Below are 16,110 nucleotides of genomic sequence, written 5' to 3' on the forward strand. Positions count from 1 at the left end.
GAATGAAAACCTACACTGTTTGTCATTTGCTCTGGCAGAGCAAAGACTGCTTACTTAGAATTCTATTTGTAAATTAAACTGCAAACCCAGTTTGTCATAAAAGACATCTGATCCTTTTGAAATGACGAAAACTGTCTTTTGTCTGTAAAGGCTGATAAATTAAGTGCCGGCTCTCTTCTGGTCTTTGATCTTGCAGAGGTTTGTGTGTGTGTGCATGTGTGGGTCTGCAGCTTATAATAGGATATATTCTGTACTTTGTGTTAAATAGTCTCCAAAGTCAATTTTCTGGCCTTCGTATTCCTCAGAACAGGGTAAAAATGCAGATTTTTATGGTAAAATGCAGAAGGTAAAAAAAAAAACAAGGTAAAAATGCAGAAGTTAAAATAACTCGCCTTTAAAAAAAAAACCATTGTTTATTCAGCTATATTAAAATTCGGGAATAAAAAACCTTTAAAATATATTTTTTTTCTGTAATACTGCAAGTACTTTGAAATCACTGTTAGGGAGCTTGAAAATAAAAAAGAATAAAAAAAATCTCAAACTCAGAAAATACAGTAATACTAGCCTTGATTGCTTTTATGGCTAGTGATAGGGAAAATGTGACTTTAAAGTCAAACTCAGATTATTTATGCCCATAAATAACCTAAAATACTTGCTGACCTTGAAGCAAATTAAATCGAACTACTTTATCTAACTGTAGTAAAATTTATGCTATGTATGAACAAATCCAAACCCAGTCCAGTGAAGAATTATATTATCTTTTTAGCTCATTATAACTCGATTGCCTCATTATAAAGATTTTGCAGAAGCTGCTAGAAAGGATTGGAGTTGTTCATTTAGAAATCCATCAAAGTATTCTTCACTGGATAGGGGCATAATTATGAAAATAAAGTCCTAGCTTTTAAGAATGTTTTCCTTATGTGCATGTAGTTCCTACCATTAATTCCCTAAGAAGAAAGGATTGTTTTTTCTTTTTTTTAAATGAGGAAGGATAAGAAAGAGGAAGAAAAAAGAAAAAGAAATCAGCTTTTTTGTGTTATATTAAAATTTTTATAGTCAGCCCCAGTGATAGCTGATTATTTCTTTGAGAAAAACAATCTTTAATAGTAATTTTTTGATGAGTGATTCTTTTTAAATTGAGAACCTCTACTTTCCTAGTAGAATTAGTTTGATATTGAAACATTTATTTAAATATGTGAGGAAGTTAAACAATATTCATGAAATGTAAAAGCCTAAATATATAAATGACAAGAGAGACCATCTCATTGTTTATTTATAAGCAACAGTTATCTGAACATAACTGAAATAGTAAAAACATATTCATAAAAAGGAACTCTGCAAGGTAATGTAGATATAACTAAATATATGCTCGGAATTAAGGAGTGCAGACTTAGACAAATTTAAAGAATGAATAAACTGAAATAGTCCTGAGGTGGAGCTAGGACTATCTACAGAAAGTATGAGATGTTTTAAAGTTAGAGTCATTTTCTAAAAATGTTTCAGGTGATTGTTCGTTTAACCCAGCTCTAATAAATTTAGCTTTTTCATCAGTTTTCCAAAGCTATCTCTTATAGTAGGAAATACAATAAAGTATCACATCATACTTGCTATAATTGTAAATGTTTTAAATGAGACCTGTTAAAAATCACAAATGATCATACTGAATTTTTCTGTGACTTGAATTAATAAAATATACTTGAAGCCTGAAAAATATTACAGTTAGTATTGTTTGATAACTTAATAAATTAACTGATATTTAAATGGGGACATTTTAAAATCATTCACCAAAACATTAAAATTATGCTTACAGGCTAGATGGCTTTCTGTGCATGTGCACTTTATTATCGTGTCAGCTTGACCAGTGGTCTTGGCTGTTCCAAGGTCAGTGGTCACAGTTGTCCTGAATTACTAGTTCTTTTTTCCTGTGGACCCTCTGCTGTGTTGCATGCTGTAATCTTCTTAATGGCTTCATTCCAATATTCACACATAATATTTTAGATTTATTGACTGTTAGAAATACTACCATGCCAGTAGCAGTTCCGCTACTCTTAAGGTATTTAAAATTGGAAAAATAAATCAGGCCAAAGCTTTCAGGAATCCTTTGTTTTCCTTAAGGGAAGGGGAAAAAACTCTCTTCCTGTCTTCTGACAAGAACAGTTGTTTTTCGATTTCATCATTTCACTTTAGATCTGGATCATTAAAAGAAAAAAAACAAATTTTATTGGGAGTGATTTTAACGATATTGATTATTACATGGAATAACTTTTAAAAGCATTAAAATATACTGTTGTAGTTTTTGTCTACGAATACATTGTGAGTTTTATTTTTTTTAGTGGCTATGCCAAGTTATAGGTACCTTCAAACATATGTAGTTTGAGTGTTTTGAAATAAAAAAGTAAATTTTAGGGCTATGTAACAGTATCGATTGCAGTTAGTGTTATTGTGGTATGTTTTTAAGTGGGGGCAGAAAGAGCCAGTTGTATTAAATATAACATTTGAAATCTCAAATGGGTTCATTTTAATTTAAGAAAATGCATTATTGAGACCCCCTTCATTGCAAATATATACACAAATTTAGTTTCAATTGCATAATAATGTAAAATGTTGTATTTCTAAGGTATTAGTGCTCATTTAAATTTTTATCATCATTAACATTTTAAAAAGTAATTTGGAAATTGTTACTATTTCAAAAATAAATAGGATGCCTCACTAGTGGGAAAATTAAGCTAAGTAAAGTTATAATGAGATACAGGAAATCTGTCTTTATGTGAATATTAAGTTAAAACAATTATAAACTAACTCTTATAGAAGAAAGCAGGTTAGAATTGACGTCTGAAAAAGTTACATGCATTAGAATATTCATTACTAGGAAAACAAATTTTGACCTGTACTGCTTAACTGTTTTTAAATAATTTTAATTTATTAGACTGTAAAAAATAATATACTCTGAGACAGGTCAATATACTTATACCCCTATGTTAGATAAGAGGATAAAGCCACAGAAAGTATGCTGTTAATGGTATGTCTAGAGCTTTAGTTCATAGAAGTTGATCCTCTGACTTACGCCCCAGGCACTAGAGCATGGTCTGTCTCGTATAAACGTGATACACAGTGCAATGAGTAACTCTTAAAATTTGATATAGAAGCTTACTCTCCATTCTAATCTTGTTAAAGAAGTATCATTATGACCTATTTGATTTAAATTAGGATTGTCAACACTGTTTTAAAAACTCATTTTCATGCTATATGTAATGCTATTGGAAAACGATTGTCTATTTTCTATTATGAGCCTGTGTAGAAAATACAGTATGTACGCTGAACAGTTATTGTACCATTCACGGTAGGCCACAGTATGTTACAGGACAGCAACATTTAGTGTAAAGCATATTTAATTATTCAAACATTGAAAAGACCTTATTATAAAATAGAGTCATTTAAAATACTGTGCATCTTGGGCTTCCCTGGTGGCGCAGTGGTTGAGAGTCCGCCTGCTGATGCAGGGGACACGGGTTTGTGCCCGGGTCCAGGAAGATCCCACATGCCGCGGAGCGGCTGGGCCCGTGAGCCATGGCCTCTGAGCCTGCGCGTCCGGAGCCTGTGCTCCGCAACGGGAGAGGCCACAGCAGTGAGAGGCCCATGTACCGCAAAAATAAGTAAATAAATAAATAAAAATAAAATACTGTGCGTCTTATACTGAGGCTTTCAAGTATCACACCAAGGACTAGGTTAATGGTTTTACCATTACATGAAAAGGAAAGACACAAATTGCTCCGATCAACTAAAAATCATTACAAGCCTAAAGAACTAGAGAAAACAAACCCAACTCTGACTTTAAATTAAAATTTTCATATATCTGTATTCAAGTGAGTTAATTAGTTTGGGAATAAGTTTGGAAAAGAACTGGCTTTTTCAGAGAGTTTTTAAAATCAGCTTAAAAAATTAAAGTATGTAAACAAATTTAACTCTTACAACCATACAAATAAGTCAATTAATATATTTAATTCATTGGATATTTCCTCTAATCTAACACGAAGGTTTAGTATGTTAAATTGTCATAATATATGTTAGAAAGAGAAAAAAAAAGGCCCCAGAGAATATTTTATTAGTTCCAGGTTTGCCACAGCCATGCTGTAATCCTTATCTTGTTTAGCAGTGAATGAAGTCCCCAGCAAACTGGTAGAGTGTCCAGGTTGCAACTATGTTACAATTTCACTCTGGTTCTGGAGTAATTGAGAGGGCACTTTTTTGTTTAATAGAGTAGTCTCCAGGAGACAAATCCTGCTTTCAGTTTGCCCCTGAGAGTAGTGTTTGTAAGGGTATTTTCATCTGACTTTCATAGTAATGAAAGGGAGAAACCTGGAAGCCGGTTTAATATCTATCTTTGTGGCTCTGCATGCAACTGTGTGTTTCCTGTCTCTGGAGAAGGCGAGCAGGTTGTGATGGCAGTCACCGTGCTCCTGCACTCGACTTTGGCTGTCACGGGGATTCACCCTTCTTCTAAATAGTTACTTTCAGAGATGAGATTGTTTACGAAAAGCCTTTTTGTTTGTAAGTAAACTATGAATAGATCCTGCTATTTTTTCCTACTGTTTTCTTGGTGTGTATTTTTTAATATAAACTTTAAATACCAAAGCATAACAAAACAAAAATTAAAAGCTCAAAATCTTAATTAATTGGGCCTCAACATTTAAAAGATCTTTGTTGTTTTTCTCTTGGCTGCGTGAGAGAATCTGTGCCTCCCTCTGCAGGACTCAGCCCTGCGCGGTTCCTCCCTGCATGTCTCTGTATGTTTGCCATTTTAAAGTTGATTTAGAGTTTGCTACTTGTAGTGATTTTCAGTGCTCATGAATTTCCTTGGCTTTCTCCTAGCCTTTCATTTCCATCTAAATTAGCCAGGTCTTCTCCTAATGTCTTATTTTAAATTTATTTTTGGCTGCGTTGGGTCTTCGTTGCTGCACGCGGGCTTTCTCTACTTGCGGCGAGCGGGGGCTGCTCTTCATTGCGGTGCGCGAGCCTTCTCATTGTGGTGGTTTCTCTTGTTGCGGAGCATGGGCTCTAGAGCACAGGCTCGGTGGTTGTGGCGCACTGGCTTGGTTGCTCCGCGGCATGTGGGATCTTCCTGGACCAGGGCTCGAACCCATGTCCCCTGCATCGGCAGGCGGATTCTTAACCACTACGCCACCAGGGAAGCCCCTCTCCTGATGTCTTTTTTCCTCCACTATCATCTTAATAATGTGCTTCTCTGTCTTCTTATGGCCAGTATGTGTGTATGTATGTATATATATGTTCTGGCTTTAAAATAATTTAAAAATTTGTTCCTTGTTTTTTAAGTTCTTCTCCATATTTGAGAGACTTTTTGTGTGCGTGATGTTGTGAGCACTGTCATCATAGTGGTTTCCAAATCTTGCTGATATGATGACTTGGTGGACTTCTCAATGAATTTTGTTCCCGGGCACCATCACAGATATTCTGATCCAGTTAACTAGAGAAGTTAGTGTAGCAGCATGCCTTGGACAGGTTAATTTGTTCATTCGTTCAGCAGATACTGATTGAGCACCTACTGTATGCCTGTATTGTGCCAGGAGCGGAGTGGACAGGAAGACGTAGAAGCTGTGGTCCTGGAACTCACATTCCATTATTAGCTGAACCCAACCACAGGGCCACACCAGGTCATGGTGATCCTGGGAAATAGCTGGGTTTGCCCAGCTGGGTTAACCAAGCACCGTTCAAAACTTAAGATTTCTATTACCAAAGAGAGGGAGAGTGGCTGTTGGTAGGCTGACAGCTGTCTCTGCCATAAGCGAGCCCAAATGAAAATAATGGTAGCCAAGCTGAGAGGCCACTCTTACTCGCCTCCAAACTGAGATCTGCCTTTTGAGGTTCAGCTCAACATGTCAAAACACCTGAGTGCAGACCTGGCCTGAACAATGAGTATGAGTAAGGTGGAAGGTTGAGGAATAGCATATACAAAGGCTCTGCTGTTGGCAGATTCAGGGAATGGAAGGAAGTCCTGTATAGCTGCGCTTAGAGGAACAAAAGAAGAGGTGACACAGATGAGGTGGTAGAGACAGGTAGGAGTGAGAGCATCATCTACAACTATTTTCCCTTCAGAGGCATCTTAAAATGAGTGGAAGGTCTGTGCTTCTTGTTCAGGACCTCCAGACTTTACTGGGAATTCACTGGAGATTTGTAGCAGAGGAATAATAGTGAGATCCACTTTGACTTCTAAAAATATCATCTTGGGTTCTAGGTCCTGAAGATCACTGGGGTAACGAAGCAGAAATGAAGCAGTTCAGAGACCATTTGCAGTGGTCTAGGTGAGAGATGGGAGGCGCTTGAACTGGATAGTGGCAGGGAGTTGGAGAAAAGCGGACAGATTTGAAATCTACATCAGAGGTCGAACAGCTGGGGCTCAGTGATTACTGCTTATGGAAGATGAGAAAGGGTGCAGCGTTGAGAGGACCTGCAAGGCACCTGGATGCACGGAAGTGACACTGACATTGGACTTGAGGTAGAGTAAGAGCAGTTTGGGTTGTGATCATTTTAAGATGCCTCTGAAGGGAGAATAGTTGTAGATGACATGGTATTTTAGGCTTCGAAAGGTAGTTTAAGCATTCAGAGAAACAATGTCATGATACCCTCTGGGAGTGTATCATATGTTTTTCATTTAATAAATGTTAAAGGTTACTGTTTTAATTCTTAGATAGAAGCATGTTAGAAAATTATGTTAAGAAGGAAGTGTTAATTTTATTGCTTAAAAAACTGAACATCAGAAGGATTAAAGAAGTGTAGGGATTTAATATCTGATTCATACAATGACCATAACATGTTTCATGGAAGAATAAAAGACTTTAACCTTGTAACTTTTTCCTAAAGCAAATAATTATTTGAAGCATTAACTTTTCTGAATGTCCGTAGTTTCTAGAGTGCAGCTTAGTTAGGAAAAAGGATACTTAAAGACATCACAGAGATGTTTCCGGTCATGTAGGTTTTATCCTAATGTTATTCCTGAACATTTATTTTTATCTTCTGTTCTTTACCCTTGTGTTTCTCTTTGTGATCCTAAAAAGTAAAATTAAAATTTATGGGTTACAGCGATTGATTTATTTTTCCTGAGAAGACACATCTAAAAGTCAAGAGAAAATTTCTGTCACTTCTCTGAAAAACTCAGCTCTTTTATGTCACCTCCCTTCCTAACCCCCGGTTGGCATAATTGCTTCATTACTCAGCCCATGTGCACGTGGCTTGCACTCTTCTATTTATACCTGTTTGCTGTGTTTACTCATGTAATTCCCTTCTTTTATCCATGGTCACTTAGTGCTAAGAGGGTAAAAGTGGAGAATTGGTGGTAATATTATTCATGTTGCAGTGAACCCCCACTGGGCTCAAACCCAGGTTATAATTCCTCCTGTGATGGCTGCTTTAGAAGCCTGGATTCTTGTTGTATGAAAGGAATTTGAACATTTGATAAGAGCAGTGAAATGACGTTTATTCTGAAGTTTTTTTCACTGTTTAACTTTTTTTTTTTGCAGGGGAGGTCTAGTATGATACCTAATTAGACTTCAAAAATAATTTATATACAGACTAAAAAATGTCATAATAAAATAAAATGTCAGTTTTCAAGTCATCTTTAGCCATCGGAGATTGAAGCTTACTTTGTTAAGAATAAAAAGAGAAAACAATTGATACTTTTTCAAGATCCCATGATAGGATTTTGTGATAATAGCCATGTGACCAAGGTTCCAAATGCTTTTCTGAATTTAGTTATATGTGAGTATAAACTTTAGGATCTCATGGAAAGATGTACATTTATTTCATAACTAAACTTAGAAGTTTGGAAATTAAAGCAGAAAATGCTATTTCCCAGACCAAGTATTTTAAATAAGTGCAGAAGATATATTACCTTATTTATAGATAAAAACTGCTAAAAGCTATTTAGCTCTGCAAAGCGTAGTGGTAACTGGTGATAATTTACTCCAGTGGTCTAAAGGACAGGAAAATAGCAAGGCTGACACAATCATTTTATGTTAGAGTAATATCCTAATAGCTGAAGCTGACTATTAAAAAACGCTTTCATTTTTACAGGCTGTTTTTGAGCTCTCATTGGTGCACACAGAAACGCTTAACTCAGCTGCCCTTCTGGTCTCTGAAAAACAGGAACCACCTCAGACCTACTGGCAGTCGAAGCCCACCTAGAGTAGATCAAGGAAGAATTCCTTATGTGCTGTTTGTAAAGGTTGAAATAATGTAGAAATAGGCAAAGGAAAAACTTAACCATATTTCTTGCTAGTCTCACATGTCTGTTTGAAATTATATAGTATGCTCATATAGAATAGCACCGTCCAATAGAAATATAATATGAGCCACATATGCAATTAAAATGTTTCTGGTAATCATGGTAAAAAGGAATAGGTGAAATTAATTTTAATAATGTATTTTATTTAATCCAGTATATTCAAAATACTGTTTCATCATGTAATCAATAAAATTATTAATGAGGTATTTTGCTCTTTTTAAGTCTTCAAAATCCAGTGTATTTTTTTTTTACACTAATAGCAAATGCTAATTTGGGCTACTCACATTTCAAGTGCTTGTGCATCTAGTGGTTACCGTTTCGGACAGTTCTAGAACAGGTATTTTCTTCTTTCCTATTTTGTATAGAGCTCTTGAGGAAGTTCAGGAGCTCTCACTGACTAATTCTGGAAGTGAAGGCTACCTCGTTATGATTTGGTTAGGAAGGGCCTGAGGCAGTGTGATGAATACCCTGGATAACTTACGCATTGATTAAGTAATCAAGGACTTGGGGTAATAAAGGGTGAGGGATGGTTTGACTTGCCTCCAGTCTCTGGGAGCATATGTGTCATGCTTGTCCTAAGGATTCTTAATTTGTGGAGAACTGAATTGTCGCTTCCAGATTTTATAGAAAAATACATCTTGAGGAATTTTCTTTTACAAAGATACAAGGCATGACATTTAAAAAGTTTCTTTATTTCTAAAGTAAAAATTAAAATAACCCAATCATTTTCTTTTTATAATACTTTGGAAGACTAGAATCTTATTCTTTCCATCATAAGCCTTTTTAGAGGGCAATAATGAAATACATGTATTGATTTTCATCCCCATTGGTTTTTTTTCAAAGGCATTTGAAACCTAAAAAATAACATTATTACAGACTTAAGAATAAAGGATGTTAAGTCAGAGGTTTGTTTTTGCATCCTTCAGCTGTATTTATTTTTGAATATGTGGGTTACCTAAAAATATGCATTAATTGAGGTTAGATTTTAATAATAAAAACTTCTTCTTAAATGAATCCTAATTTATGCACTTTGTGGGCTAAATGAATTAGAGTCTAAACTTTTATCTGAATCTATGGCGCTTGGGTATAAATTGAAAAGATCACAGCTATGGGGAAAGACCTATACTGCAAAGGCCTTTCTGCATAGATTATGAACATCATAACTCAATAATTTTTTCAAAACTGTGGTTATAATTGGACCCAATGGGGGTCTCTGTCTTTGATCAGATCACAGTAACTGTGACTTTACACTGGAAAATGTCACTACTGTGAAGGTTTATCACCTGTAGAGCTGGTCCTTCCTCTGATGCTGTGTTCCTTTCTCATTAGCATTATTCAAAGTTTAGTTGTTAATTAGGTTGACACTTCAATTACAATCATCATCCACAAGAGTAGTCAGGGCTGCTTGTATAAAGAAATAAAAATATTCCTCCTTGCATATATATGTAAAGGAGGAATGACATTGTTTTGTTATCTGGTAGTATCGTAAGGGTAAGAACATGCTCTGATAAGGGAACAATCCAACCAGAATTTGTCCCATCAGTTTTTTCTTAAGAAAACAGAATTTCTACGTGACTTCACGTTCGCATGTAGAGCATTGACAAGTACTGTATATGAGCATCAATGGTATTTTTTAAGTGTGCAGAGTGTAGTTTTTATTATCTGTGAAAGGAATTGGTCAAGTGAATTGGATGCATAGGAACAGATCACATCACCTCCCCTTTAAAAACTAAGAGTGAGCATCAGAAGGTTGATTACTCTTAGAAAATACTCGTCTAAGTAAGGGCTGTCCATAAATAGCATGCATTCTCTAAAATACACACAACCTGAAATTAAAGGATGCAACTGTATGAAAAATTATAACAAATGCAGGTGCCTTTTAAAATTTCACAAATTCCTAGATAATATATTTTTCTTTGATCTTAAAACATTAATGTGATTACTGGTTCATAAGGCAATAACGATGACCTTGAATCCTGCATGTGGTGGTGGAGAAAACTGGACAGAACTGGGTTGAAATCTCAGTTTTGCCACTTAGTAGCCAGATATTGAGGGCAAGTCGATTCACATGTTTGAGCCCCTGTTTCTTCATAAATGGTAACGTGAGTACCTTTCGTAGAAGACTCTGAAGATCAGATGGGACAGTGTCTAACGAGCACAACACAATTCCCCACTTGTGGTAGGTTCTCAGTAACCTTAACTTCCCTCCCCTCTTTTTATCTAATAATGGTGAAAACTATTCGACAAATGACTGGAAAATTATTTATATATACAAACGAAGCTTCCAAAAAATAAAATTAACTAGCAAGCAGTCGAACGCTACCCAACCGGCTTCATCTCCAAACAAGTAGACACATGTTGTAATTGCTAAAAATCTGCAGAAAAGTGGCTCACACGCAGTTTACTGTAAAATAATTAAAGCTTATTTATGTCAAGAGGCCTTGGGAAAAAAAGAGAGCACAGACCAATTTGCATTAGCTCATTACTGTGGGCCCCTGCTTTCCTTTCAATTAACAGACCAGCAGGTGCTCCCTGACTTAGAAGATAAGCCGTCAGGCAGAGGATGAGGCTCAGGCTGACCTGCACACGCTGCGGTCCGCCTGCCCATTGGGCTCGTGCCTCGCTGTACCAATCTCTGAGGTGTGAATTTAATGGTTCCTCTCTGTCCCGCAGGTCTCAGCCCTGAAAAATAAACTGAAGAAGCAGTCTACAGCTACGGGGGACGGAGTGGCTAGGGCCTTCCTGAGGGCTCAGGCTGCTTTGTTCGGATCCTACAGAGATGCACTGAGATACAAACCTGTAAGCGTTTTATTTCATCACTGTTTTAATGTGCTCTTGTGTGGAAACATTTTAATATCCCACCCGAAAAAGTATCGTAAAGGTTTTTGAAAATACAAAATAATATGCTTTAAAACATGATGTTCCACCTCCAGTTTCTTGACTTTATGGTTTTCGTTCTTTTAGTAAATAACCCTGAGTTAATATTTCCCACATTCTCTTGCATAGCACCTTGTTTATTGTTCTAAAACTGGAATTCTTACTCGTAACTAATTAATGAGTTGTGTTACTACGTCTTAGAGTAACGACCCAATCTTGTTAGGATTACTAAGAAATCAACCGGACAGTTGGGTTTATTACATCAGAGTTTAGAAATGACAAGTATAATGTGAAAGTTTAAAAATATTAGAACTTGAACATTTTGCAACATTTGGAAATTTATTGTCTTCCTAATTCATAACACTTTTCTAAGTGGGCTTATCTATTTAGCATACCCTAGCTCACTTTGCCATTTCTTTCTTGTTTTAATAACCCCCAAATTATTATTATGTAGAATTGTAACCCAAGTTGTTAGATGGTCCAAAAAGGTATAAATTAAAATATGTCTTTTTTTCTCAGAATTATTAGTTAAGCGTGTTAGTCTGATTTTACAAAAATGATTACACTGCCCTTTCATGACCAGGTGAATAAATGGATTAAAAGTATTGAGTTAGTAATAAGTAATAAGACCTGTTATCTAGTGGATACTTCACCATTGTTAAGGCTGTGTAACCTCGACCCATTTCTTTAGTCTCACTCGACTTCCATCTTATTTGTAAAGTGAGAATTCTGATACCTTCTCTGTCTACCTTTCAGGGTTGGTGTGTAAATCCTGTCATAAACCATGAAGCACTAAACAAATGTGAACGGGTTATATGCTTTCCGAGCTGACTTCTAAATTAGTAGTTCCCACCCAGTGGCTCTTGCACCTCTGAGGAGTTATTGAGTTAGGCACATCAGCTACTGTCTCTGGAAAAGTGCATGTGGTCTAATTTGCATGCTGATCTTTCTGAAATACGTGTGTATATTTTAAAACATTATATAGAACTCATAGTACCGTACAGAGTATACGTATCTCACGTGGGGGAGTCTTCAAAAATGATTGACAGTGATAGGGTCTCATTCTTTACAAGACTGGAAACCAGTCATCCACACTACAGTAGAGCATAGTCGTTAAAATTAGTAAACATCAATGGAAACAGAAAAATGGGTTTGAAAGACAAAATTAGTTTGCTGCATTTAAATACTTAATCTATAAGCTACATTTTTATTTTCATTTTCCTTTTTAAATTTGTAAAAGACTTCAGATTTGAGGAAAGCAGATTGAAGAGACAATTTTCTTAAATGATTTAAATTATCAGTGTTGTTAGGTGATGGTTAAAATTATTAAAATATTCCATCTTGAACATTAATTACTTACTATAGTTTTTGTAGCTTGATTTTCTACCTCTTTGAGCTTGATTGAGCAGATAGTAGGGTTACAGGATTTCAATGACTGACTTGTTTTTTAAACATCGTGAAAGCCAGATTCTCAGCATTTGTGGGAAAATAATTTTGTCAGAGAACGTCTTTCCTGTTTATTGATCACAGCTTATAAATTTATTTGTTAACTTATCTACATTTTTCCTTTTTATGTTTGATGTTTTCTCCTTTCCTTTCTACTGCTGGTTCTTTCTGGGAGTTGGGGGATGGTATTTTCATTCTGTATGCCTTCACATTTCTTTTGACTCAGTCTTTGAATGAAAGCTCAATTTTTAAAGTATACTGAATGTATTTGGACCTTTTTTTCCTATATATTTTCAAAATAAATAGTTTTTAAGGAAAATTATTGTATATAAAATATTTGTTGTTTTAGGTATTATCTTTACAAATAACCATGGACTCTTCTTTTGGACATTTATATAGCAGGCATATATCTTTGATATATTTTCTGATTGATGTAAAAAAAAAAAGAAAAGAGCCAAGTTTAGAAGTTACAATTACTTCATGGTTTTGTCTCTTTTCATCATAAATGTATTTTAGTGGTATCCTCCAGCTACTGGAGTACAATTGGAAAGGAAAATATTACAAAATAGCTTTTAATGGATATGAATTCTTTAATTAGGTATTACTTTTTGAAATTTCATGATTGTTTATACACACACAAAAACTGAACCAGTATTTCCCTTACGTTTGACAAAATTGAACCTGTTGATTGGTCTGTGACGGACCAGAGTCTCAGGGCCCTGCCTTCGCCCGGTGTTCGAGGGCCCTCGTGATGGGCAGGTGGTCTGTGTCTTCCTTTATTTTTTCTGAACTTTGACCTCAACTCAGAGAATTCTGCCTGAGGCTCTAAATGTCCCAAGCTTCTCAGGCTTCCAAACCCTTATTTACAATGTTCTTTCTTCCTGGCAGTGCTTTTATCTTTCTAGCTTTTAATGGCCATCTAGTTCTTTCCTGATCCTTGAAGCAGTAGTTTATAGTGACACTTTCTTTCTGTGAATTGATTATATTTACTTTCCTTAACACATTTCTTTTCCCTCTTTTTTTTTTTTTTTTTTTAAAACATCTACCACTTCTGTGCAAAGTTTGAGGGTCCTTAGAGTTTGGTGTGCTGCCTGACAATTTGCAAGGGTCTTGAAAATCTGCTAGTTTTTTTTTTTTTTTTTTTTTGCGGTACACGGGCCTCTGACTGCTGTGGCCTCTCCGGTTGCGGAGCACAGGCTCCGGATGCGCAGGCTCAGTGGCCATGGCTCATGGGCCCAGCCGCTCCGCGGCATGTGGGATCCTCCCAGACCGAGGCACGAACCCGTGTCCCCTGCATCAGCAGGCAGACTCCCAACCACTGCACCACCAGAGAAGCCCTCTTTTCCCTTTTTAATATATTATTTATTGTAGTTCTTATATTATTATTTTCCCAAACATTAATAGTTTATTAATTGCTATTAAAATAATAACTGTTGAGTGCCCACTGGATGCCAGGCATTGATGGGCCCTTTGAATTAACTCTTTCATTTAACCTTTACAAGCCTCAAAATATTACCCCTTTCATTTTAAAGATAAGAAAAGTGATGCTCATAGAGTTTAAAAACCTCCACTAAGGTTCCCCAGCTGGTGACGAGTGGGGCTGCATCTGGATCTGTCCTTCCCACGGTCCCGGTCCTGCTTCAACGTGGAGTGTTTCGTTCCATTAGGCCTCCTTCCTCATATCATCTACTCCTTGAGATAAATTTTCTGAACTTACATTTCTTCTCAATGAAAATATATGGAAGACACTCCGTATACATTTACGTAAAGACTGAACAAACAATACACAATCTTAAGAATTTTCTCAAAAGGTGCAGATGGTATAGGCGTCTCATAGAGTCCATGTAAGTTTGTGAAGTAATTTGTTACTCATGCCATATATTTCCATGCATGGCTTTGTCCACGAGGGGTGACTGCCGCCACTCAAACTGCTTCTTCCTCTTCCCCCTGCACCCTCTGCAGTGGCACTGGGGAACCAGTTGGTTGTGGGTTGTGAGGGAAAGCCCTCAGGATGATCTGAGTATTCATTTTCAAATGCACATGACAAATACTGCCAAAGAGTAACTTATTTTATAAATTAAGCACTTAGAATGTCTAAGTGACAACGCTTAATATGTTCTCACTTTTCTCATAGTGCCTAATTTACACTCTCTGAATGACACACTGGCATGATTGACAAATAAGTGGTACCTGCTCTTAATTACAGAGAAAATTATAAAACTCCTTAAATTTTTGGAAAGTGATTTCAATAAAATAATGGGTGTTTTGTTGGTTTTGGATTTTAGCCAGCATCAAGTTAGCTACTTTTTAAGAATTCAAAAACAGGAGATCAAGCTAATGTGCTAAATAAATGGAAGAAAAGTGCTAAGGGCACAGAGTCTAAAACAGAGCTTGAATCCTCACTCTGTGGCTAACTAGCTGTATGCCTTTGGGCAAATAACCTCTTAGTGCTTTAGTTTCCTCATGTGTTTAAAAAAAAAAACAACTAATACTTCTTGGGTTGTTCAGAGGATAAAATGAGTTCACATATGTAAATTACTGGAGCAGTGCCTGGTATATATAGTTAACGCTCTGTACATTAAGCTGTGATCATTAAAAATGACATTTTAGAAGTAGTAAATTTGGTAAGGAAAATTCCCTTAACGTAACTAAAATAAAGTACCCTCTGCTGATCCCCCCAAAAGAAAAACATTGCCGTAAACATGAGAATACTTTTAAATGATTGCACTAAATAACCAATAAAGGGTCATCATTTGTACCTCTGTATCATTTGTATCACAAGCTATTAAAAAATAAAAGTCAAATTTTTGACCAACAGCTAAATGCTAAAGAAATGTTTGCCTGAGTTAAAATATTGCTTAGTATATTCAAAAGCATATACTTTATTACCCTAAGAGCATGGAAATAATGCTGAAGTCTGTTCCTTTGAATATTTAGGATGATATCATTAGTTTCAAACACTCAAGCTTTTCTGGGCTGCTGTGAGCCTTGCTAATGGATAAAAAGGAAATTCTTTTTAAAATAAAGATTAGCTAGTAATCTGGGCTCCTGTTTGACTAGTAGCAAGAGCTGTCCTTCAGACATTTTTTGGATTATGTTCCTTTAAAACATTATCAGCGAGTTATATTTTGTGATTAAGTTCAAGCAATTTAAGTACAGGATTGACATCCATAATTTAGGTGGCCAATCACTAAATCTTTGCCTTAAAGCTTCCATTTAACAAATCTGTAACTGCTAACTTGTTAGAGACTTCAAAATCCGAGTTGGACAGTTTATGTACTCACCCCTCGCAGTGGTGTGGTTCCCAAAGCATGTGAGGTACCCACTCATCTTATTACCCAACCTTGAGTACCTTTTGACCTCAAGATGGTTTCTACAAAAGAAGTATTTGGTATTTGGCTTTCAGATGGAATATGGTTGCACTCTCTTTCCGCTCTTTTTTTTTTTTTTTTTTAAACTAGTAGAGAGGGAATTTTGCTTAATTTTTTAGC

At 36.0% G+C, this 16,110-nt stretch overlaps 1 protein-coding gene across 10 annotated transcripts in view; it reads left to right on the top strand.

Moving 5' to 3' along the window:
* DENND1B (DENN domain containing 1B) overlaps positions 1–16,110 on the top strand; it is a 260,763-nt gene that overhangs the window by 159,177 nt on the left and 85,476 nt on the right. For all 10 annotated transcript variants that reach the window (XM_027122127.1, XM_027122128.1, XM_027122129.1 and 7 more), the window contains one exon: positions 10,970–11,095. In XM_027122127.1, coding sequence (XP_026977928.1) covers positions 10,970–11,095 — 126 coding nt within the window. The remainder of the gene's footprint in view (positions 1–10,969; positions 11,096–16,110) is intronic.

Source organism: Aethalodelphis obliquidens, unplaced genomic scaffold (genome assembly GCF_003676395.1).
Source record: "Aethalodelphis obliquidens isolate GAN/ISIS:26980383/991018 unplaced genomic scaffold, ASM367639v1 scaffold24, whole genome shotgun sequence".
NCBI lineage: Eukaryota > Metazoa > Chordata > Mammalia > Artiodactyla > Delphinidae > Aethalodelphis > Aethalodelphis obliquidens.